We start from the raw sequence: 26725 nt of genomic DNA, 5'->3' as shown, positions 1-26725 counted from the left end.
CGTTAAATGAATGTATCCCAAAAGATCAAATTACAAAATTACGGAACCCACTTACCCACATTTTGTAATTCGATCTTTTGGTATTTTACCCATTTGTCCCCCGCACTTCCTTTAATGTATGCGTGGGACACCCCACAAACCCGGGCTCCCCTGTTAAGTATTGTGAGCACACTAAACGTGCTTTCGGCATTTTAGATTCTATCTTTTCGTACATTTCCATCTAGAATTACAGCGTAGCGATTGAGGCATTAGTCCCATGCCTTAAGAAACACTGGTAGCCAAGATATGACTCCTGAACGCAGATGGGTACCACTCTGCTTGAAATCAAAGCTCTTGATCTCACTGAAGGGCATTCCACATTACTGATTCCAGGGGTTGGATATCTTTTCTTTATGCAAATCCAGTGACAGCCCAGTGAATATGGATTATGTCTCATAAAAAGAAACAGGCACGGGCAAGAGCAATTCAGGGGAGGTCCAGTCAGAAGAACAGGATAGGCCAATGCAGGAAGCTGGCAGAGGCAATCGGGGAAAGAGCCAGAAGTTCAAGAAAGGGCTTGAGGTCAAGAGGAAGCAAAAAGGCCAAATGGACAAAATAAACAAGAAGCAGCCTAGAAAGCTTCCAGGGTTAACTCTCAGCTGGAAGCAACCCTAATCTTCAAAGCAAGTCTATAGCCACCACAGGACAAACAGGTGCATGGTGCAGGAGCCGGGTAGCAGGATGCTCTTGTCAATCCTGATCAAGCTGTCAATCCCTTGGTGAAGACTGCTTGGCTCAAATGTTCGCTGGCAAGGAACACAGGTTCGATTATTCTTTTCGCCGAGTATTTTTGCTCACCATGTGCTCAGAAAGGCTCAACTCCTTTCAGCACAAAGCTTAATGACAACATGAGGGCAGTTCTTTGCCAATCTGGGAAGCACTGCAGAAGCCGTGGCTTAAGTTGTTAGCAGGACTGAGCTGTATCCCTGCTGGTGGGCAGCTGGCTTTTGCCTTGGCCTCGGCAGGGTTTGGCTTCCCTCTCTTAGTGTCCATTCCCAGGAAGTTCTTGCTGATTCAAGCCGGTGCCGGTCTAGAAGGGTCTGATCAACACCTGGAGTACAGGTTTTTTTTTTGCTGTGCAGCAGTAGTCTGCCACAGTCTTTGAGTCCAGGTGGCAGGACCAAGGTTTTCAGCAGGACTCCAGGAGATGAAGCAAGCCAGGTACAGGGGATCCACAAACCCAAGCAGGACCCAAATCCCTGCTTATGTAGCACATGACAGCCAATCGGGAAAGCCTCAAGCACTCATAGGCCCTGCTAACAAAACAATTAGGGAACTCCCAAACATGCAAATAGGGGCAAGTGGAATCCATCTCCGGTGCCCTAGTGTGTGACTGTGAAAGTGAAGGGAACAGATTCAATCCTGTGAGCAGTATGGGACTGGGTTTCCCCACAGGTAGCCAACTTTGGGAGATCAGGAGTATAATAACTAACACATTGATCCCTGGTGGTCTTAACAGGTGCCGGGTGTGCAATGGGTGTAAAGGAATATTAGGTGCCTCACTCCTTTTGCAGGGCGCTCTGCCACTTACGCGTAGTGTCCTACAGAGGTGGGCAATGTCCTCCTGCCTAAATAAAAGAAAATGTCTGAGGGACGTTTATGCACCTTTATACGAAGACAGTTGACAAGGAGAGTAGTACCGAGGTTGGAGTTTTAAACCCCAATGAATTGTACCCACACCTTTGCTGGCATTTATATTTGTTAATTACCCATACTATTTTATTTGAACTGGAAAAAAAATAAAGAACTCCAGCCACACCATGAATTGCTATTTTTGGTCTGCCTGCTCGTATTGCTCATAATTCAACAGGTGTAGGCGCTATTTCAGCTAGTAAGCCCCTCGCACAACGAGTTCACAAGCTCCCATGAGGCCAACGGGAGATGTGTGTAGAACTTCCAATCACCCCTATCTCCTGTTTGTCAGGTGGCACCACGGCTCAGAGCTCTTGTGGCCAGAGTTCAGTAATGACCCTTTTGTGCATCTTCAGACACAGGGAGTCGTTAGGCGATTTCTCTGAGCCACTCGCGGTGCACGGTTCTGGCAAGCCAATCTTAATCGACCTACCAACATTTAACACACAACTCTAAGCAAATTCTCCCTTGGTAAAAAGACTGAGCAGTAAAGGTTTAGACTAGAGGAAGGCGACCATGAGCTTGATGTAAAGCCCAGTTAGCATAGATAAGGGTTAGTTAAACAATAAATGATCTACACATGTAAGTGTCTACTCATTTATGTAACACGGATACATTAAGAAAGAATACTATAAATAAGTAAGCAGGAGGCCATCGAATGGGTCTATAAATATATACATTTGGGCATCCCCATTACTGACTCCCTTAGTCTAGGTAAACTGACAACTTACATCACTAGGAAAATACTTAAAAACTTCAACGCCATAAAAAGGTTTGTTGTACACAAAGGTGGTCTCTCTACTGAGGGTATTGTATGGGTATATAAAAGCTATACTATCCTGAGTACCCTCTATGGGATGGAGGTCTTTACAAATGAAGAGGTCAAGTGGCTCCCGAAGTTGGAGGCTAGAGTCTGGCGCGCTACATTGGGACTGTCTTCTTCCACCCAATAGAAGAATTTTGGTATGTGCAAGGCCTTACCTCTCTCCTCACTCTAAAAACGATAGCCACTGGCATCTTTTACAAAAAGATGCTTGTCGAAAATCTACCTTTGTTAATTATGTCAAGCAAGGTTGTTCCCACAGACGCCCCGGTCAACTATATTATCAAGATAAAGCGCTCTGGGTGGAACAGCTCCCGAAATGGTCCCGCGTGTAGGTACTTGGAAGGGCATTCCGAGGAAGGAATGGTTATGCAGACTATGTCGCTCCGAAATAGAGACATCTAGACATTTGCTAACGGGTGGCCCTAAACTGATCGAAATCTATAGTAAAGGATATGGAGGACTTAAGGGTATCAGAAACATACGAAGAGATCAAACTTGGGCGTATATTATTCAGATGAACATTTCTTTTTAAGTTGCAATGTGTATTATATGTGGCAGATCTTGACTAAGAAGATTGATGAACTAAAATGAATTCCGACATTATTTTTTATGACAAACTTTAAGATATTCATTTTTAATAATTGAATTAAGAAAGTGATGTTTTAGTCAAAAGGATGTTAGTAATATATATTTGAGATTATAAGGAAACATGAAATACTGTATGGCTTACTATGATAACATGCATTTTTATGTATAGTGTTTATGGTTTTATTTTAACCACAAACACTTGAATTTAAAAAGAATTAAACAAATAAAAAATAAGTAAAAACCATATACACATATGCACAGTCACTGTTAGGTGTTCAAGCTTACAAAGACCTAAAGTGGAGGAAAAGCTGTTAAGACAGCTTTCACGGGCCTTATAAGATGAAAAGGCACCACTACTACTCAGTAACTAAACTTAATGTGTCCAACCCCAACCTAAGAACAATTGTTCCATGGTGTTCAAGGTAAGAAACCAGGTTTGGGGATTTTGGGAGAGTTTAAAATGTGCTCAAAATTCTCCCATAGGAAGCGATTAGTTCAATTTGGTAGTCAGTGCTTTAGTGGGTGCCTTTTTCATCAAAATCGCAAAAGTAGTTTTCCTGCAAACTAAGGGGGCAGCTACCAGTCCTGGTATTCTAGAAGGACCTAAGAAAGGATTCCTATGCCCAGGTTTCTTCACTAGAGGTAAGGCAATGGAAGCTACAGGAGGACTTTACCCCCAATGATAGTGAATGGACATCATGGAGATTTAAAATCAGGTATGCAAATCAACCCCAGGAAATCTGATCAAAATGGACAGTGACCACAGGTAAATCTAGGTCTGTGGTGGAGATCGACGAGTCGCAGGGGATTTCATTTTGACAAATATGACATCTAGGTTTGGAGATTCCGGTCTCCGGCAGTCACCTAACCGTTCAGAAGATCACAGGCTCATTTCAGGATGAAGATGAAGACAGACCTCTGCTTCTGATCCCATGCTGTTGGAGTTCCCCAAAACGCCACAGATACGATGAGTAGATTAGAGGAGCCTGCACAAGGTCTGAAGGCACGAAGGACCAAAGGCATCAGGCTTCAGCAAGGCTCCTCTTCTTGGTAGAGTGCAGCAATATCCAGGGCTCACAGTAAGAGTGCAATATGAGTCTTGCAGCGCTTGGCAGTGGGAGATTCAGGCACCAAGAGAAGTTCCCCCTTTGCGTGGTGGATGCTAGAAATATGTCCATATGTTTTCAGAGCTCCAGGAGAGCGACCATTTGGATTCAGGACTTGGAACTGGTTAGGCCCACCAGTTCAAGGAAGGGAGGCACCGTGAAAGTCTGACCTGTTCATACAAGTGCAGATCTTCGTCTTGCTGTAGATGGTTTAGGAAATGGTTGACCCAGCAGCAGTCTTCCAGTGTCCTTCCATAGCCTCTTGTGCATCAGATTCTCGGCACCATGGGTCAACCAAGATAATGGCTCAATGTCCTCTCCTTACAGACACAATCCTGGGGTGGGGCAACCCCAGCGCAACAGTCAGGGGACCTGCAACATTCAAACTCTGGCTGACTGTCCAATCATGGACATCCAGTTTAGGTACATTAATGACCTCACATGTGTTTTGAAAGCGTATTGGGGCTGTCTCTAGACCATTTCCCAGTGCAAACCAGTTGTACACATAGATAGACTACTCCCTGGGCTCTGGCGACAGCCTGCAAAGAGAGTGACTGTATATGGCCATTTACTACTGATACCCGGAGTGAAGATGGCTAAAAGGACAGCAAAGCACAAAGGGCTTAAAGGACACAGCCGCCCATTTTGAGCACAGCATTGAAAACCAAGTTGCCATGGGGTAAAAAAATAAAGAGGTGCACAAGGGTGCACCCAACAAGTTTCAAATAAACGTTCCTCTGCCACCTGCTTGTCTGGGATTCACCAAGTATAGGAAAAGGGTCCCTACAGTCAAAGGGAATGAGAACCATGGCTCCCTTGCAGTATTATCCATACATGAGGTAGCAGCACTGAACTATTTTCTTAAATGTGTGACAGGGTTCCCCTGCACTGTAAATCTTAAGGGAACACCATTGTCCCCAAAATAAACTAAGCAAGCAAGGGAGTGAGGTTAAGAAAGACCTCACATGTAAAATTCAGTTCAGGGTGAAAACATAATATGCACATATGCTGGGGTCCCCTATGATAGATGAGCAAGCTGCCAAAAGTAAAATCTTTCCTAACAAGGGTGTGTGTTGTGTCCCCAGCTGGTGCTGCCGGCGGGGAGCGGGATTGTGATGGGCCTGACATGTAGGCCCTGTGGTGCGAGACACAGAGGCAAGAAACACACGTCACACCAGTTGCCTTCTCATGTCCCGAACTGCCGGCTTTCGGCAGCTCGGGTACTTTATTTGCGCCTAACATCACAGCGCATGCAGGACGTGAGGTGAATACAATATTCCCCCTTTATCCCAGTTAACAAAAACATCAAAAGCACAATATACACTGTCCCCTGTGCTATCTAGTCCTGCACAGGTTCGTTCACCGAAACACGAAAGTCAACATAGCCACATGGGCTTTCACCACTCATAGTCTCTCAGCTTCCATGGGGCCCGGGGTGCTGCCCTTAGGTTATACCCACTGGGTCAGTGCCGTGGTATTGTCTCTGATTCCCCTCCCCCTTCTTGCTCCCCCTCACCTTGGGGAGGCAGTTTGTCACCTTCCGACACTTCTCCTGGGTTACACTCTTGTGTAGTGTCTTCCTCAGTCCTTTGTCTTGGGGCCTGCCGTGTGTCTATGCCTTCTTCTCGTGGCTGTCCTTCTGCGTCTGTCCACATCTCTTCTGGCACCTTTTTTGAACCACAATGCATTTCTGGCAATTGTCTCTCATCCTCGGCTCGCTGTCACCATCATTCCTTCAGTTCGGATTATTCTCCATGGCTTGTGGTCATACCTAGTTTGTTTCCAACTTTGATTTTGTGGGGTTTCGCAGCAGCAGGACCTTGTCACCAACCTTGTGCTTGGATTCTCTTGCTCTTCTCCTGATGCTCATGTGCTTGCTTGTCACCACTCTCTTGGCTTGTGTACGTTCACTGTCGAGATCATCTACTCCTCTGTTGGGGTGATGTGGTATTGATTAATTCACCATTGTCCCATACATAAGGTTTGATGGGGGTACATTTGTGGATCTGTGTTGAGTCACTCTGTAGTTACATAAAAATCGGTATAGGTCAACTTGCCACATGCTGTTCTGGGCTTTGGATATGCATAGGACTTTGTTGAGTGTTCTCATGAATCTCTCAATGTCTCTGTTTGCTTGCGGCCACCTCGGCGTGTTGTGGTGGTTCTGGATGTGTTGGTCATCCATGTACTTTTTTTGCTCCATCCATTGGAACGGTGGTCCGTTGTCGCTTTTGGTATGCCTCGGCAGTCCGTGTGTGGCAATTATTTTTTTTCGAGTGCTGCAATCACTGCGTTTGCAGCCGTTGACACCATTTCCACCTCTGGATACCGCAAGTAGTTGTTGATGGCCACCTTCAGGTAAGTCCCCTCCTGTACTGTGCAGAAGTCGATGCTAATGGCTTCCCATCTTGATGACCCTCGCTCCGCTGATTCAATCGGCTCAGGGTTTGGCGGTGCCCCCGTTATTTCACATGGGTGGCAGGATGTAATGGTTTCTTCCACTTTGGCATCTATTTGGGGGAACTAAACTTGGTGTCGTATCCTGGCCTTTGTTCTGACCATTCCTTGATGTCCTTTGTGGGCTAATGTGACAAGCATTTCTTGTAGGCTGATGGGGATTACTATGCGTGTGCCCCTCAGAATTAGTCCCTCGTTGGTGACTGATGGTTCCTGCCATTCCAGGAACATTCCTGTGAGGAAGTCTTTGGCCGCTGGCGTGCGGTTGTGTACGTGTCGGAGGAATGACTTCCAGTCTCCAACCAGTATTGTGTCCTTTATGATGTCGCAGCACAGGTCAGCTTGTGTCGCTTCCACGATGTCGGCGATGCTAATTGCCTTAGGCTTCATGGTTTTGAGGATCTGGCAGATGTGCTCTTCTGTCTCTTATGATTCGTCCACCTCACTGAGTGTTGCAGCACTTGGGTGTCTGGACAGGAAGTCTGCCGGATTGTCGGTCCCTGCCTGGTATGCCAGTTCAAACTTGTATTGTTGGAGGTGTAGCAGCCACTTCCCAGTTCTGGCTGGTGGGTGTACTGAGGAGCCAGTGATGATTGGGATGAGAGGCTTGTGGTCGGTATAGGCTTTGAACTTCCGCCCATTGAGATATATGTGAAAATGTGTGCAGCCGCACAGAACTGCTATGGCTTTCTCTATATGTGGGTACCGTTGTTCGGTAGGTGATAGCACTGGGGAGGCGTAGGCAATGGGTCTGGTCTCTCCCATTCTTGATTGTTGCACCAGGATCGCTGCAAGTCCGACGGGACTTGTGTCCACATATAGTTCTGCTGGTAGGGTTGGATCATAGTATGCCATGGTTGTGTCAGACGACAATGATGCTTTGATCCGTTCAAATGCGTCCTCACATTTGGGGTTCCAGTCCCGTTTGATCTTGGATTTGGGGAGTTCTCTGAGTGGTTCTGACATGGTTGCGAGGTTGGGGATAAACCTACTGCAGTATGTGGCCATGCCACCTTGTGGGGGTCAGCAGATATTCCGTCACTGTTGAAGATGTACCCAAAGAATTACATCTCTTCTTTTAGGAATTCACATTTGTCGCAGTGAATTGTGAGGCCTGCTGTCTCCAGTCTTTCAATCACCATTTCTAGTCAGCGCATGTGTTCCTCCCTGTTGCTGGCATGAACGCGGATGTTATCACTGACATTTAGCACTCCCGAAATTCCTTGGATGAGCTCTTGAATGGCATTTTGGAACACCTCCGCTGCTGACGATATTCCAAATCTTAATGTGTTGTACCGTCTTGTACCTTGTACCGTCTCAGGGCCAGTTGAGGAGCGGGATTGTGATGGGCCGGACATGTAGGCCCTGTGGTGCAAGATTCAGAGGCAAGAAACACGTGTCACACCAGTTGCCTTCTCATGTCCCAAACTGCCGGCTTCCGGCAGGGCGGGTGCTTTATTTGCACCTCACGTCACTGCGATGCGGGACATGAGGCAGATATAACATTGTGTTAGCCCCTCCCTTCAGAGAGATAGTCAGTAGGTGTCTGCCTGCTTAGTTGCACGTTTTAAAATAGTATTGATTTTATCTGTTGCGTTTTGATTGAAACTTCTAAATTGTAGTTGCAGTATTGAGAACACTTTTTAATTTAATTTTGAAGCTGTTTTATATTCTGAATTGTGCTCAGACCCTTTTTGGCTTGGTGCTTTCACATTATTACGTGCCTGTTTCTGTCCACGTTCAAGCCGTGTGAGTAAAAACCGAATTCCTCGGCACACACGAGAAGCGAGACGAAAACTACAACATCCGGGTGGATTGCAGTCCTCGTGCATATTTTTTCCGTCCACAGGCGCGAACGCGCCGCGCGAACGGAACAAGCAGGTCTGTACGGGTCTGTGCGCAGACATGCAGACGTACGCAAAGGCCTTTGGATGATGGCCCCTGTTGGGACCATGAAAGTCAAAGGTAAGGATCACAGGCCCTCTCACGATCAGACGCTGTACATGGAGCTCATACGGGAGACTGCCAAAGCTACCCCGCAGGTAGGAGCCATGAGTAACCCTTCTCGTACCACACCTGACTGACCATAGTAGTTCAAATTGTAATAATGCTTGCAAACCACCTAAAACAGACAAAAGGACACGGTGACAGGGAACAGAGACTTCGTCCTCAGAACTTACCATGGTTTTGTTGAACACTCGTTCCCTAGTAAAACACTCATTAGATATACAAGACTATATTCAAGAACATAAGGTAGATGTTATGTGTTTTACTGAAACATGGATTACTGAAGCCCATGGACCCACTATAGAACAGGTGACCCCCCCAGGGTATGTATGTATTCTTTGGAAAACACTGTGAAGGTAATATTGGGGGTGGAGTGGCCATTACATGTAAAAAAAAACTGTTGGGGCTTTACGAGGTTAAAATTGAGTGCACAGGAAGTGACATGATCCATGTTAAACTGATTTCCAACTCCAATCACAGCTTGAACTTGGTGCTATTTTATCGGCCGCCTGGAGAATTGGACAATTTTAACAATGATATTGTTAGCATTATTACTTCCATGATGACCACTAATTCTGGGTTGATTATTCTGCGTGATTTTAACTGATGGAAAGCTGACAAACTGGACAAAAAAGCATCAGAATTGGAAAAAATGCTGAAAAATCATTATGTCACAGTACATAATATAGAACTCACGCATAATAAGGGTCACATACTAGATTGGATCGGTAGTGGAAATATACAGATTGGAAATATCACCGACCACTCCTTGTATCTGGTCTGATCATTTCTTTGTTGCATGTGTGCTGAAACTTCCAGCTACAGCACGTAGAGTGCACGACCCTCCATATGCGGTAAAAACCTGAACCTTTAAGGGTATTACTGCCCCTGTTCTGGCCAGTTGTATGCAATCTTTGAAGAGTAAAACCAATGACCTTGATGGTCCAGAGGTCCTTATAAATAGTTATAATGAGGAGATTTTTAAAATGCTTGAAAAACATGCCCCTATGAAAGATAAAACTGTGTGAGATTTACCTAACCGTCATAAATGGTTTTCTCCAACATTGGCTGAATTTAGGGCAAAAAAGAGACAGGCGAACATATTTGGCGTAAGGATAACGCTACAAAAAAACGTGTTGGCCTGACAATCTAAAGAGAAGAACTATAAGATCAAAGTTATCGAAGCAAAAAAAACCTTTTACAAGGACCAAATTAACTTGGCTGGGGACCAGGCGAAAGAACTCTTTTGTCTTTTTAGAACATGTTAAGAACCTGTTGTCTGTAACCCCCCCCCAATTAAACCCACAGCCGATGACTGTAATCGAGTACAGAGGCCCTTTGCCGATAAACTATTGAAAGCACAAGATAAAATCAAGAAGGAAGCTCTGGTATCCTCACTACAGGCTCCGACTTCTAACCATAACCCTATTGAGATACAAGAAATTAGTGATAATCCTTTAGTAAAATTGTTAAACCAGATATCAGAACCCACAACTCAAACAGAGCAGGCCATTGGGCTTTTCAAGGAACTCACCTTAGCTGAAATGCTCAGCATTTCACTCAAAACTATGCACCCTACCAACTGTCCAGGAGAATTGCTCCCATCAAAACATATTCTGGAACACATGGACTTCTTTGCACCTTTTCTTTGTAGATTTGTGAACTCTTCCTTTCGGACGGGCGTTCTCCCCCAGCCCATAAAAAATGTAGCAGTCGCACCGTTGCTAAAATAATTAGGACTGGAACCTACTTATGCAGCAAATTTAAGGCCTATTATTTTTCCTTAAGCTTGTTGATAAGGCAGCCACCATACAGTTACAGCCCTAGGTCCAGGCTACCGGGATATTGCATCCAATTAGTCAGGATTCAGGAGTTATCACGGCACAGAGAGTGCACTTCTGGACTGACAGATGCACATGCTCTCAAAGATGGAACATAGCAAGTCAGGGCTGCTGATGTTGCTAGATCTATCAGCAGCCTTTAACTTGCTGGATCATAAAATACTGCTAGATCGGATGTCAACTGTCGGAGGTCTCTCTATGGAAGCCAATACCTGGTTTAGATCATTCCTAGAGGGCCGCCAGTCGCGAGTGCATTGGGGTGATAGCGCTTCCGATTCACAAATCATAACATGTGGAGTGCCACAGGGGGCGTGTCTATCCGCCTTGTTATTTAATATCTACATTCTCCCCCTATGTGGTGACCTAGGACTACTTCAAATTTCTTTCTGTAATTATGCTGATGACTTTCAGCTGGTCCTAGGTATTTCAGGTGACCATGATAAGGACCAACAGATGTTGAACGTAGTATACCATACTATAAAATGCTGGATGTCCACACATTGGCTCTGACTGAACGCAGCCAAGATCGAGTTTATGCTTTTCGGCTCTCGGCAGGCAGAGACCAATCTGGACCAGAGGTATGCTCAATTTACTATTGATGGTAGTCAAATCAAGACAGTACAGAAGGTAAAGACACTGGGCACATACATGGAAGAAAATTTAGATTGTGAAGGCCATTTTTCAGCCATTACTACCAGCACTTATTATCATCTCAAGGTACTTAGGCAAGTAGCACCAATGATTTCAATTGAAAACCGTAAAAATTCATGAGAGCGGTAATCCTCCCACATGTAGATTACTATAAGAGACCTTTAGGAGGTGCAAATAAGGCCGAAGTCCAACAGCTGCAGAAAATTCAAAATACAGCCATACATATCATCTTTCAGATTAAACGATCGGGGCCAACGACCGCAGCAAGGAAAAAACGACATTGGCTCCCAGTAGCAGCCAGAATCCAGTTTAAACTGTTTTCTATATGCCACCAGTGCATTTTTGGTAATGCTCCAGCCTATCTGAAGGACAAGGTTTATCTTTACCAGCCTAAGAAAAACTTAAGATCAGCTGAGGGCTCCCTAATGGAATTACATCGGATCAAATGAGCCTGAGGCTTTGGTCGGGCTTTCCATGTTCAGGGAGCTAAGGCATGGAAAGCTCTGCCTCTACATCTGCGTAAAATAGAGAATCGTCTCGCCTTCCAGAAGAAGTTGAAAACGATTCTTTTTAGCTAGTATGAATATCTTTGAGCATCTTTGTCATCTCTACCTATTTCTTGGCGCCTGGATGCCCACGGGTCCAATAACATAACATAACATTTACAGGAGTAAATGTTTTGTTATGCAAAATCTTTATACCTAAACCTTTTTGGGTGGAGGTAAAAGTACTGCAACAAACCTTTGATTTCCAGGAGGTATTTCTCCCCATAATAGTGTGGAACTCCTGATAATTGGTGCGTCCTCTCCAGATTAGAGCTGTTGAAATCCTCCAACACTTCTGCAAACATTTGCAAATCAGACTATTCTGATTGATCAAGCTTTCGTCTAGTACCACTACAGAACATTAGCGCCAAGAGAGCATGTGTGGCGACCATGTCTACAGGCTTAGACTGGCCTATAGGGCAGTATACCAATGCCAGAAGTGAAGTGGCCACATGCTGGCGAGGGCCCGTATTTTCAGTCAAAAAGGGGCTGGTTTTTCAGTCAAAATGGGCCAGTTTTTTGGCAAAAGTGGGCCAGTTTGAGTTACTTCACTGTGCAGCTGGTAGTTTCGACCAATGTCACTGCACAGATATTACTTAAAATGCAAGATTTTCAACACATTTTATCAAAATGAAACCCTTGGGTACTGCTCACACAGTCTTTCCCAAAAGGAATGAATTGCCATTTGCAACTGTGGGCCTGTAGTTCATTGTATGCCCCCGTCCGACCTTGCATGTGCTTTAAAAATAACTACACATAGTACACATAGTATATTTACAACACCTGGTATCGCAGCAGAAATGCACGAGATAAATGCCTCAAAAATCACAATGAGTATGGTGGGTAAAAACAGGCAGTATTTAAAATGCTGCCTATTTTAGTGACACTGCTATGCACGTGAAAGACACTGCTTCTTCGATTTTGGGTGATAATGCGGGCAGGCTGCATCCCTTGAATCTGCTCCTTTTGCGGTAGTTTCCCTAAATTATCTTAAACCTCCTAGTACTTTCATAAAGTGTGGCCCTGTGACTTGTACTCTGCCAGCGAGCTATCACGGGAAAGGGTAGCTTTGGCTCTGGGAGTACAGCATTCGGCAGGGGGCACTGGAGTGGCAGACCAGATTAGGTGTCCTGCGGATGTCGAGTTTCTCTTTGCACATAGGGAAGAGTGCACAGGGAAAAACGCTTTATCTACATTAGTACTGCAACACGTCAGCATACTGATGTGCAAGCATGAGACCTGAGGTCACAGTGATGGAAGGTAAGTCTGCATTCATCTAGGATCTCATTGACTTTTGCATTGGAGGGGATAATAAGAGTCTAAGTGATATGCCCCTTTCAACCTTGGATTCTTACTCGAGAAGTAAGAGAAGTTGTTGGATGAGAGTACACAGATGAAGTCACCCGGGTGTGGCAGGCTAGCAGCATGGCTGGCCGAGGCCTTGGCTGTGTCTAATCACTGCATGCATATGTTTTCACATCTCTAAGATATCTCCTTTTCCACTGGCTTTCACCCATCCTTTGTTTTTCCTTCTATCTATTCACTTCCCGCCTTGTAACTGACCTGCGATATCCAATCTTATGCTGAAAGTAGATCTTATGGCTGCACACACTTACATGGCCAACCCAAGTTACCCAACGTCTGCACATCGATGCAAAGAACACCTACCGTGGAGTCCGCATCCAGGAAGTTGTCTGGGATGGGAATATGATGATTGGGCATCTTGCTGGGCACCAACTTCCGCTCCTCTGCTGCCCACAGGATGGTGTTGAGGTCTGGAAAGTTGTCAAAGATGTCGTACCCTTCCTCGGTCCAATGACCAAGAGCCCAGTTGCCCAACTCCGAGCCCTGGTGGGAAACAGGAGAAAGAGTACTACTATCAATTTGTCTTTGAAGAGCTGTGGAAAGTAGGTGCAACACCAGGCAGATTGTCTCGGGAGGATAGCTCAGGGGCAACGTGCACGCCTTGGAAACAAGACCACACGGAGCACCACAGGTTCGATCCCTAAGTCTGCGCTTAGAAACCTCTGGGTATTAAGCGCGTTATAAATAACCTATCATATCACTATGGAGTAGACTTGGCCCAGCCAACCTTTCCGGGTCACCAATTTACTGGGATAGCTCTCACTTGTTCTATAGCTTAATCCACCACTGCTATGAACATGCACACAATGTAGTCTTGCAAAACTTCACATCCTATTCAGAACACTACATCACATATACTTACCACTTGGCTGGCAATCTCATAGCCATCGGGATTGAGAGAGGGGACAAGGTGGATGCGGGTGTCGTGCACAAGGCTCCTCACACGTGGGTTGCCATCCTTAAATTCCCGGCAGAGAAACTGCATCAGTAGCAGCAGCAGCTCCCGCCCCAGGACCTCGTTGCCATGGATGCCAGCTGTGTAGCGGAACTCTGGTTCCCCTGCAGAGAGAGAAACAGGTGTTATCAGGTGACAGAAGTATTCCAGGAGCATAGAACCTGTTTCCCTTTCATGAGTCAGTTCTACGGCCGAGCACCCCCGGAATTCCTACATCCTTCACCAAGGGAAAGGGCCACAGAATGCACAATTTTAGCTCCAGCCAACATCAATTGCCAATTGTTGTCATATTTTCTAAATATGCAATTTTATGATCAGAGTAAGATGCATTTGTTGAGCGCCGCCCTGGGAATTACTCTTTTAGTTATTTGTGCAAAACAGGCTTAAAGGGCATATTCTCCTTTGTGGGAATTTTTGTATCACCATAAGGGAGAGATGTCTGTTGCTGGATGATTTGGCATACATTTTTTTTATAAGAAATGTCATCCATTTTCTGGCGGTGTTTTAAAACAGAAATACTTCTATTTTAGAACAGATCTTGATGCCGGCCCCTCCCCAAGCCCTCTCTCTATCCGTTTATAATGTAATAAAAGGAGATGGTCCATTCTCCAGCTGTTTCCTGTCATGTGACTTTCAGATTTCAAACATTTGCATTTCCTCTTACCTGTCTCGTGGTCGCCTGGATTATCCGAGATCTCCATAGCGTAGATTTTCAGACCCCGTGAGCTCTTGCCAACGTTGTAGATGCGAGTAATAGTTGGACACTCCTCGTTTACCACCTTCATCAGCTGTAGGTGACAGAAACAAAAGGGACTTAAATACAGGCCAGAGCAGGGAGCTCTCTCTCAGTGCAAGCCTCTACCTCAGGCCACCCAACTATCTTTCCTACCACATTCGAAGACTACACAACCCTGCGGCACGCCTTTTCCAGGTCTTCGGAATAGAGATTACATTACTGCAACATTACAGACGCTGGACCATCTCTTGGCAGAACACTGCATTCACTTTAACATTCTTTGCATCACACCATCAGCTTCTATGGGAGAGGTCGACCATTTTTCCCCTAGAAAGCGACCCATTACACCTTGTGTCACTCTCAGATCCTAGGGGTGTCTTGGGTTTCAGGTTACATGGGAGATGGATCATTTTTCGTTATCGCCGCTGGACCAAGCCTGCCCACAATCTCTATGCTGAGGAAGACTATTACTTTCCAGGAGGTGTTAAATTCTTGGCTGTTGTGTAAGTGTACTTTAGTAGATCCAATGACATAACATAACTGAATGCTTGTAGCACTCTCTCAACTCCTCTCTAACTCCCTGCACCTGCATGGTTTTTGTTATTGTAAGCTCTGGAGAGAGCTCCCTCCCCCTCCCCCGTTGTACGCGCATGACTTACGTCACTGGAAGCTCTGAAGGAAACTCCCTCTAACCCCCTGTGCCTGCATGGCTGTTACTGTACGATCTGCAGGGAGCTCCCTTTAACTCCCTGTCCCTGCATGGCATGTGTTACTGTAATCCAGTGCTTTAAGTGGGGTGAGAAATCAAGGGGGGCTGTAACGAGGAGGTATGGTCTAAATAATGGGCGTGGCCTGAAGTGTGCTGTGCATGTCGAGCAAGGTGTGGAATCCAACATTTAAAAAAAATTATTATTAGTACTCACCAGCACCAATCTGCACACATTAACAGTTAACTAACCAAATAGCATACGTCTTATGCTACTTTGAAACATCTCAAAACAAACACGCTAGTCCCCAATTAAGCAGTAAGAAGATAGATTTGGGCACAAACTCATACGTTTTTCTATCTCTTTTGTTTTACTGCACCCTGTCACTCGCAGGCTATCCCCAGTAGTCGAAGTGTAAAAAAAAGAAAAGCAGAGGAACGAACTGAAAGAAAATGCATTTAAATGACCACCATTAGTGTGTCATTGTCCCCCGCAGCATGCAGTTTTATGCAGTCACTTGGAGTCTGGATAACACTGCATGCTGAGGGGAACAATGACACACTAATGGTGGCAATTTAAATATACATAAAGTGTAAACACCCACTACTCCCATCATCATGAAAAAACACTTTAATGTTTTCTGTTCCCATGCTGGGGATTCAAACCTGAGGGTTGTCATTGACTAGCCAGTGTTACATTGCACTGTGCTATTCGGTAGATGTTGGATTGCTTTTGTTTTATTCATCGGGCTTTATGTAGCAAGCAATCTATTTAATGAAAAACACCTATGAAATAGCACAGCACTGTGCTATTTGGGAGGTGCTGGATTTCTTTTCTTTCATTCAATAGACTGCTTGCTACATAAAACCTGTAATGGGCTTTATGTATCAAGCAGTCTATTGAATGAAACAAAAGAAGTTCATCACCTACCAAATAGCACAGTGGAGGTGACACTGGCTTGTCACCAGGGGTGCAACAAAACCTACATTCGGTGTGTGGGGGTAATGGCTAACCCTTCAAATGTTGGGAGAGGCGGGAACCTCAGAGACAGTGGGGGAGGGGCAAAAATATTTGTGTGGGGAGCATCTAACGTCTTTACACATTCTAATGAGACTATTCTAGTGCAGCTTCAATGCTAGAAGCAATTAACTCTCTCCTTGAAGTCTGAAAGCATCCACTTGAGAACTGGTGTGAGAATGAGCCATTTCCTGTCCCCTCTCTACCCTTCCAATCACTCCCCTGAAATGCAAGTACTTACCCCACATCACAATTTCAATTGCCTAAAATATTTGCATGTGAATGCAGGTGCTAACAGTGAAATGGTTTTCATTAGTAATTGCAGGGCCTTTGTAAACAGTGAAGCCCAGGTGCTGTTTAACATCTGTGTCTTATTCTATCCAGCCGCGGCTCTATAGGTCAGCCAGGTCGAGTCAACATAGCCCAAAGTTTCGAGGGGAGGTTCTGAAGCTAGGTCAGATCAATGGTGTTGTGCCACTGCTTATCAAGTGGTGCAGCCTGGCTTCAAATCCCAGCACTGGAGCAGGACATTAAAAAAAAAAGTTGTTTTCATTGAGGGGAAGGAGCTCTTGCTTGATTGGTGTTTTAGGAGACTAGCCCGGCTAGCCCCAGCCCACTTAACGCCTTGCTGTAATCTCTCCAGAGAGCTCCTTCTAACCCCCTGTGCCAACATGGCTTTTGATATTGTGTAAGCTCTGCAGGGAGGACCCTCTGACACCCTGTGCCTGCATGACATGTGTTACTGTAATCGCTGCAGGGAGCCCCTTACAACTCCTGTACCCCCATTACTTTTAATATAGTTTAGGCTCTCCAGGGTGCACCTTCTCTCCCCCTGAGTTGGCATGACTTTTGACACTGTAAGCGCTGCAGAAATCTCCCTCTAATCCCGTGCCTGCATGACTGTCGATACTGTAAGCTACAGATTTGATGAAGGCCCTCACCTCGTCAGTCACTCTCCAAGTTGGTTTATTGCTCGGTTCCAGTTGCACGATACAAGTACATAAGATGCATGAGAGACCACCAGCTGGACCACCCATACCAGGAGTCTGCAAACTGCGTCTGGCCAGGTACTTTGGACTATGACTCCCATAATGACTCCCCATTGACCATGCTAGCTAGGGCTGATTGGAATTGGTGTCCAAAACATCTGGAAAGCCAAAGGTTTCAGATGCTTGACCCATACCATGCCACTCAAACTGATACACACGGAACAGATTCAAGTTCTCACATCAACAGTGTACCCCAATACTCCATGCCCACTCAGCCGTATGGCATCACAGGCATTCCATGCAAAAGCATTGGCTCTATGTGATTTAATCGAGGAGATTTGGTCGAATGTAAATTCATCTTTTTTTTAAAAAAAAAATCTGCAAATATATGCGGGGGAGACCCCCCACAGCTTCCCCCCTTACCCCCATCTTAATGATTACCGTTACCCAGCCCCGACATATATTTGCGGCCAAATGAGTTCAAACAAATTCAATGGATTTGGCTTGGACCAAATCTCATGCAGGGACACCTCCCTAACCCGCAGCATTCATGCAGACCAGGCAAGCACAATACAATTCGCTTTGGCAAACGTGCTTAATAAATGCAAACACAAGAAGAAAACCTCTCCCTCACAGTCAAACAACCAATGACAAAAGCAGAACCAAGAGGAACCGGAGATAAGGCGCCACTTAAGACGAGCACATTGTTCCACCACCCCCTAAGCATTCAACGACCCAACGACAAAGCAAGGATCAAATGTAACTGGTAATATGATATGCAGAGGGGAAATACACACGGACAACCACTCAATTGTACCACTATGACGACACGCTTACTATTTTCTCGCACAAGCGTGGGACCTGGTACTTCAAGCTCAAACTTGAGGGAAGAAACGTCACTGCTGCCACCATCAGAAGCATTCAAATACCATGGAAACGAGTCCACGCTTAAGCTCTGAAGGGACCTCTCCACTACTCCCGGAGCCTGCATGGATTGCGTTACTGTGAGCTCCACAGGGAGCTCTCTCTGCTCACCCGTGTATCTATCTGACTTCTTTTAGGTTTGTGGGTGGAACATCTCCATGATCTGCAAACCGATAATCACAAAGGTGCATACTCTGCCATAGACTTTGTTAGAAAGTCAGATATAGCTGGGACACATTACATAGATGTGTGAGGCGAATAACAGTGACATACAATGCACACACTACACCACACCCACGTATCTGTGTGTGCCTTTCTCTCGTCTCTCTTTCTCTGCCCATTTCTCTCTAACCGCATGAGTAGTGTTCCTGCAAGCTCTGGTTGAATGACGGTGGGTTCTTGTTAAGACCTACCTGCCTCATGTCCTTATAGTTGTGATGCTTGAAGTCCAAATTGTCGGTTGACGTAAGCACGTCATTCTTGCTGTAATAACTGACGATATCTACGGCAAAAAAAAGAAAAACCTTAATTAAAAAGAAATTGACGCAATGAAGTTAGTGGCTAAAAGAAAAGTCGAACCTCAGACCAACTGGAAGCAACGTCTGAAAGACACAGCAAGTAGCATGCACCATGCATGAACCTCATGGGTTGGAGGGAGGTGATTTGACTACTTAGAACACAGCAAACTGTCTCTTGGTGCAGACGCCATCCCATCTCAATTGCACTCATTAGTTTGGGCAATTAGGTGGCGCTAGCGCCACACATAAGCCCAAACTATTGCATTAGTTTACAGATAGGGAGAAATGGCATATGAGGAGGGACATACAGCTTGTAGGTGTTATTTGGTTATTTTACTATCTATTGACTGCCCATGGCCTTGCTGATTGCCATTCCTGCCAAGTACCTGTCTCTCCCTGCACAAAACACATCCTCATGGGAACTCTTTGAGCTTGCTTTAATCATCCTTACCATCAAACTTTGCACTCCAAGTGCTTGCCAGTGCCTCCCAAGTCTTCTGAACGTAAATTATTAGATGCCCAGGTACTTGCACCATTTTGCACCTGCTACCATTAATGACCAGTTAATATCACTACGGCAATGCCTGGCAAGAGCTTTTCCCATGCTTACACAAAAGTACAGACTATTGGCATTTCCCATGCTTGTTTTTGTGGTTGAAAGGATGAACGGCTGATTAATCCCTAACAGGATTTGAGCCTTTGACTTGCAAGTTGGATGCCCATCTCCACAGCAGGGGCTCAACCACTCAAAACATGAAGGAACGGTTGTATCGACAAATGAAGAGATTGCGTACAATTAGGCATTCTTAGTGAATGTTTGCCACTTTAATTGTAAACAGGAACCCAACAGCACTTGAGTCCACAGGCAAAGGCAAACTCCAACTGTCGTTTTTCGTCCTGCGCGTCGATGGCATTCATCAACATTCCATGATGGAATGCCATCACCCGCAGCCAGCATGACCAATCAGCTACCCCATAACAACCAGTTTACCACACATGCTTCCCTTTATATGAAGTTAAAGAAACATATGTATATATATATATATATATATATATATATATATATATATATATATATATATATATATATATATATATATTCTATATTCTTGTTTAGCTCTGATAGCGATCAGGCAGGGTGAGTGGCACTCTCCATAGTCGTTTAAACATACCTCGGGATAGAGGTCTTTCTTGGGAAAACTTCCTTTATTTGAGAAAACAACATAGCAACAAAAAATGTCAAAGCCATAAAAAATACGACGCTCCCATAGTGTAGCAGAATCGCGTTGGGACGTTAACGCGTTTCACAGCAAACTCGCCGCTTGTTCACAACAAAATGCCCCAGTTGAACGAGTGCTCAGGAAAAAGAGAGCAGCTGGTGGCTGATTACGAGAAAGTGAAAACAAAAAGCAGACTTGCATGTTTGTTCAGTACTCTTTCCGAAAACCTTTCAGCCATTATTAAAAGGTTACCCAATTGTGTAGTTGAGTCCCAACTCCCATGATGTTGAATGGTCGAGCGGAGAATTCCCCCTCTCCACCATTCAATACTTATAAACATTGTAAACATTATGGCTGCATGATTTCCGATTTGAATTGCAAAATGTCATTTTTGTATATTCAACATGCACAGTGCATTTTCATTTGGTCACATGCCCAGTTTATCCTGGGCTACTTAATAACTAAGAGTACATCCTAATTACAGGCACCACTGTCCAAACATTAATCATGTGGTAGTTTTGCCACATAAATAGAATGCTAAATGCAAACGGTGACGAGGCATCACAGCAATTGCGTTACCACCTTTTCAATATTTATGATTCGTAACACAGGATCATCCTTACAATTACCTTGTAACCAAGTGTAGAATTCAATGAAAAAACTTTTTTAAAGGGACGTATAGTTACAAGTAAAACTGAAAACCTCAGAAATTCGCCAGTTATGGTAAGCTAAGCAACCATAACTCATGCCACCACCGTGCACTGCTAAGACTACCACCCAGGACATCAAAGATGACATCACAAATGTCATTGATGACATCACATATCTGGGCCACTTGTTTTTGTTCACTGACATATCAAGGCCAGGTAGTTTTGCGCACTGACAGTCAAAATATTAAAATTCAAAAGGTGCTATATATCTAGACATTACCCTTGTCATATGTTCTTAAAGTACTTTCCTTAGGGTTTGGTCTCAGCTCATGGTGCACAAACATTGGGGCAATCGGCAGGCCTCAAACACACAATTCATTTGTATAAATAAAGATAAACTTTAATGTTATTAACATTTTCTGATGATGCTGTTTCATTCCTCCTTACTTTAGATTCCCTGTATGTGCCTCTGCTTCTGATTTGTATTCATTGTGGGTCTTCATATGTGTTGTTTGTGGTAGCACAAGTGTGTAGTAAGTCTTGAATTGTTAGTTAGTTATTACATTGTAGAGAAGCAGCCGAATGCCTTTGCAGGAAGTCCCGCCACCCTATTGCCTCTATGCTGGAAGCCTGAAACTGCACTATGCTTGACACCAGTAGTTGTGACCATACTGAGACGAGTGTTCGAGAAAAGGTATCCACTGAGAAAGCCCTATCAGATGTATTCCCAAAGAGATGACAATCTCTTGGAAGAGGTCCCCGAAGGAATACGAAAATGAGAAAAAGAGAAGCTGGTGACATCACAAAAAACGAGTGTGACGCATGGAGAGGACTGGTTGAAGAAGAGAATGTATGGACATTATAGAAATTGATGACAAAATAAGGAACCACATGAACGTTCCTATGTGAAAAGAAGATTGCATGTGTAAAGAGCACTGCAGAAAATGCAAGTCGTTCGATAACTGTAAAGATGCAGCAACGCAAGTAGATCAAGCAATCATAGAAGCTGACTATAAGTAGTGAATAGACTGCAGACGGAGCCGCCATTGTATAGTGTTTGGACATCGATGCCACAACTTTAGGAAGTTCAAACCCACGGAGAAAGAAGGATCGAAAGCTGTGTCGCAGCAAAGAAGTAGCTGGGAGCATGGAAGAATCGAGAAAGGCTGTCTGGCCTGGTGTGTGTCAAGACTGTAGGCAGCCAAGACTGGTTATCTATTCTTGAAGGCAGCAAACATGAGAAGTTGAAACACCTCCATCAAAATGCAAGAAAGAACACCATGAGTGCCAAGTTTTATTCATTTAAGACAATTAAATGCTGCAAACCAGGTCGAAGTACGGTCTCCTTTCACGTGAGCCGAGGATGAGAATAGCGTTGGGCATTCACTTCTAGAACTATGATAAGAGCATGGCCATACTCCCTTATATTCCCAGCGATGAGAATACATTGCAAGGCTAAGTTCAAAGACAATCATCATGGCAGAAGGCATGGGTGATGAGAGACGTTGGGCTAATTGGATGGGGAGGTAGGGTTAGATCCACCTCCTAGAACCTGGGTATAAGCTTACGTGCTGCTAAATGAACCGAATGTTCCAGACATGGCATAAACCTTCCAACCAATTGTAGAGGGCCAAATAACAAAGGTACTTATAGTTTGAGAGCCAATAAGGTACCGTGTTTCTAATAACTATTGAAGATGACTTGCACTAGGGGTTGGCATGAGTTGTCCACCTGATCATAGATACCCAATCACAACCCGATCCCTCATAGAAAGTATACTTAGATGTTCTCTTTAGTCCTATCACAACCCCCCCTAGGATTTTCTTATTTGCTACGTAGTATGAAGTCACGTATGATGGATTTTTGCTATAAAAGTACACTTTTATATGAAATGCTTCAAGAGTATGCTGTGCGACGTCCGTTGATGTCCGTTGTAACTCCCTGTTTTAGATAATTGATAATAAAACAGCAAAAAATACTTTTGCCATCTCCCTGAGTCGGTCTGATTATTTTGGTGTAAGAGTTTACTCTGCCTCCCATCCACTGTATGACATTTTACTGAAAGGACTATAAGTTCACGTGGTAGCAATGTTGGATTTTTCAGACCCATCGACCTGTTTGCTGCAGATTTTCGCACGATTGAACATCCTCTGCCATCTAGCCGGAAGATCGCTGGGTTTCCTCTGGAGAGCGGCCGAATAGAAATCTTGCAAGAAAAACCGAGACGGTGGGCAGGGTCCCTCTTTGATGAAATCCCTACCTAGTTTCCACAGGCGCTGTGAGGAAGGTGAAAGTGGTCCATTGGAGGAGGAGCTGAGAAAACGGATAAATGGTGAGTAGACTAAGGGGAATGGCAAATTAAGGGGACGGGGTTGTGGTAATTTAAAAGTAATGGGAAATATTGTGTGGCGATAGAGAGAGAAGCGCCTAGAAGCCTGACCCAAGGGGGTCTAGAAGAAGTTGTCTCACACTCTAGTAGGGGCCACTAGGCTACATGTGACCAATTAGGAGGCCAATTACAATCTGTGACAGGATATTTGATAGGGGCGAGGAAAAAAATGGTGATCACAGAGTATTTTTTAGTATATGTGCAAAGTCAACTAGTCTATATTATGTATTGAGTTAAGGTATTGAAAAGTGACAAGTTAAGGAGTAATAAGGACTATCTAGGGAAGTGGTATAGTAATCCGATATACAAACCTCCCACTTATCAGTGATGGTAGTCCAGAGGAAAATAAGAAAAGAGAGGAGATCTTTAGGACTATGCAAGACAGAGAAGAAAAGAGTGAACAATCAAATGTGTCGACAGAAATAGAAAGAGAGATCAAGAGATGGAAAGGAGAAAAGGATAAAGCTGACAAGGTAATGCTCGTGCAGAACGAATGGCTCTGAGGGCAGATATTACTCAAGCTAGATGGGAAAAGCATCAAGGAACTGAGGCAAAGAGAAGATAAAGATGAAAAGGATAGGAAAGACAGGGAACAAGAAAGGAAGATGACCATAGGAGAAAGAGCAGAGAGCGACGAGAGCAGATTTATCAAGAGGAACAATAGAAAAAGGAAGAAAGGGCAGAGGAACAAAGAAAATATGATAATAGGCAGAGAGTGATAGAAGAAAGAAATTGATTGTAAAGGGGAAGAGAGGAGGAAGAAGAAGCGCAAAGATTGAGGAATAGAAGGATACAGTGGCAAAAAGAGGAAGAGGAAAAGAGAGCAGGAGTAAGAAGAGAAGAACGAAAACAGGAGGAACGTAGAGTTAAAAGAGAAGCAAGAAAATGAAGGGAGTAGGATGAAGAGATAGAACGAAGAAGGAGGCAGCGGGAGCCTGAGTCTAGCCTTGCTCAAAGGGAGCCAGTAGGGCCGAGAACAGCAATACGATAGGAAAGAATAGAAGAATTCCTTCGGATAAAAAGAGGCAACGATAGGGGCATCTAGAATAGAATTAGAAGAAGGCTTCAATATAGGAAGCATATGAGATAGGATTGATAAGGCCCATCAGGAATTGAAGGGAGGCAATAATTATGGAAGTCGAGGGAAAGGGGAGGCGTCCCTAGCATTTCAATTGTGAAACGAAGAAGAAAATCTGTTTAATCTTGAACATAGGGCATTGTCCCTAGGCAGGCTGAATGTAGAACAGGGAGACAGGGAGGATAGTCAAATGTCAGACGAAGACAGAGAGTCCATTCTTGAGGCAAGAGGGGGGAGCGCATGCACTCCCGAAGAAGGCCTGCAGCTAGACAACAAAGTAAGATGGTCGGATTTGCAACAACCTACAGACAGGATGCCAGATTTCATACCATATCCAGAACATCCCTGAGGACCATCGTTTAGTGAGAAAGGAGAATGAGCAGGTTAAGATCACTGCCAGCGAGGAGACGATCAGGGACGATTGTCCCTGCCATGGATAGACAGACGATGGGAGCCGACTGTGGGTTAGGATTTACGTAGTTTCCCTTATTGGAAAAAGGGGGAGCAAGACCACAGTGTATTTCATGGCCATAAATGGACAAGGATAATTTAAGGTGCAAGCTCCCGAGTCTGACGTTGTGCGCAAGGAAATGGATGTACGAATTAGAAAAAATTACAGGAAGAAATATGCTGGCCATAGGGGACATTAAGGGTCTCCTGGCAGCCATTCTTGGACAGAGAGCTGATGATATATGGAGGAGAGCAGGCTATTCAAGTGTGATTGCACAAAACACAGCGCATGATGGAGCACCGTTTAATAATTGCAGAGCAGATGTGTGGCGGGCTCTCAGGGTACCGTTTCCTGACACATCAGCTATTGGTGCAATTTTGACATGTAAGATAAAGGAAGATGAGGACCCTATTGCTTACATTCAGGATATTCAAGAGCATTGGTAACTTGAAAGGAGGGAACCATGGGAAAAAACAGTGGCATTAATTTACCACATTATTTGTCAGGGGTTGCCCGAGCAAGTACAAAGGCAGATGAAGAAACAGGTGGGAATGGAAGCAAGACCATGGGCTGAGATATAGTTGACAAAAGTGCAACACTGTCGGGTATTGCAGGAGGAAAACAAGAAGAAAGATGAGGCTAGGAAAATTGAGGAAGCCAAATTAGTTCAGAATTTATTTTTCAAAATACGCCATAGAAAGGGTGGTATTGACGAGCGGAGAAGGGTTGGGAATGCAGCAACAGATAGGTGCATAGCAGGCAAACAATCAATGCCCGATGGATCAAGTAGGGAATGGGTTCATGCCACAAGGCGGAGGTATGTGATATAGAGGAAGGTGTGGATTCCAAAATAATCAAGGTGGGTTTCAGAATGCACAGAATGAGAATCAGAATGTGCAAGGAGAATTCAACCAAGGAGGACTAGTCAGGCGGCCTCCCCCTGTATGTTGGATTTGCGGGATGACAGGACACATTGCGCATGTATGTGGAGCCAAGGAAATATACAGAATGGCCAATTTTCAAGAGGGGGGACAGTTTATCCTCCACCATATAGCACACAAACTAGGGAAGGGTTTACCCAAGATCAGACAGTGTATCAGACGCAAGCACTGTGAATGCAACAGACACAGCAACCAGAGCAAGTGCAAATGAATCCACCGCAAGGGCAGTCGCAACACGCTCCCATGCAGACACAACAGTATGCACACATGGGACAACTACTGACACCCAGGATAGGAGGTGCCACTGTAGTGGGAGGGAATCCCTTCACAGGTACAGGGGTATGCATGCACCCTCAATAGGCCAGCTCACAGGGTGACTTGATATGTTCAGTACTATCTGTGACACCAGGCACCCAGGAGGAACCAAGGGTCGATGTGACGATAAGAGGCAAATCTTTTTCTTTCCTAGTAGACACTGGGGCCACTCATTCATGTATACGAAAGGGAAAATATCCAATGTTGGGAAATGCCAATGTCCCAAATGTCAAGGGTTTTCTGGAGCTAAAAGTCGAGTTCCTTTTACTGATGAATTACCAGGCTCTGTAGGAGAGTGTGACATGTCTGTTCCATTGTTGTATTCACGACAGACACCAGTTAACATTTCGGCAAGAGATTTGATGACAAAGCTTAACATGATGATTTCATTTATTGATGAAGGAATAGTGTGTTCCACTCCAGGAATACACTACTTAAACGTGGGTGAATGTTTACTGGCGTTCACAGGGCAAGTGGCTCTGTGAGGTGTTCCAATAGAGCCAGAGGTTTTATTGTATGGGGTGAGCATTCTACTGACATGGCTACCTGGCTTAGTGGGAAAGACTGTGTGGATACCAGACAAATTCTTGTTTAGACCAAAGATACCTATGGAGGAGGAGGGGGACAGACAATCCCTATAGAGTTAGAAGCAGCCATAGTACGAAGGGAAATACCAATGCTTGAAGGAACGGATGATGAGGGTAGACCATGGAGAACAGTAATAGCTCTCGAAGAAGGGTACAGACTGACTGACATTACTGATGACGACATGTTTAGA

The 26725-nt window shown here is 44.7% G+C and overlaps 1 protein-coding gene across 2 annotated transcripts in view; it reads right to left on the bottom strand.

Annotated features, from left to right (window-relative positions):
- AEBP1 (AE binding protein 1) overlaps nt 1-26725 on the bottom strand; it is a 367991-nt gene that overhangs the window by 70215 nt on the left and 271051 nt on the right. For both annotated transcript variants that reach the window (XM_069618951.1, XM_069618952.1), the window contains 4 exons: nt 18799-18887; nt 14677-14800; nt 13920-14116; nt 13361-13540 (listed from right to left, as the gene is read on the bottom strand). In XM_069618951.1, coding sequence (XP_069475052.1) covers nt 13361-13540; nt 13920-14116; nt 14677-14800; nt 18799-18887 — 590 coding nt within the window. The remainder of the gene's footprint in view (nt 1-13360; nt 13541-13919; nt 14117-14676; nt 14801-18798; nt 18888-26725) is intronic.

This window comes from Ambystoma mexicanum, chromosome 10 (genome assembly GCF_040938575.1).
Source record: "Ambystoma mexicanum isolate Mex_15411 chromosome 10, UKY_AmexF1_1, whole genome shotgun sequence".
Lineage (NCBI taxonomy): Eukaryota > Metazoa > Chordata > Amphibia > Caudata > Ambystomatidae > Ambystoma > Ambystoma mexicanum.
Note: the sequence above shows the minus strand (reverse complement) of the source record. Positions and strands in the feature narration are given on the sequence as shown.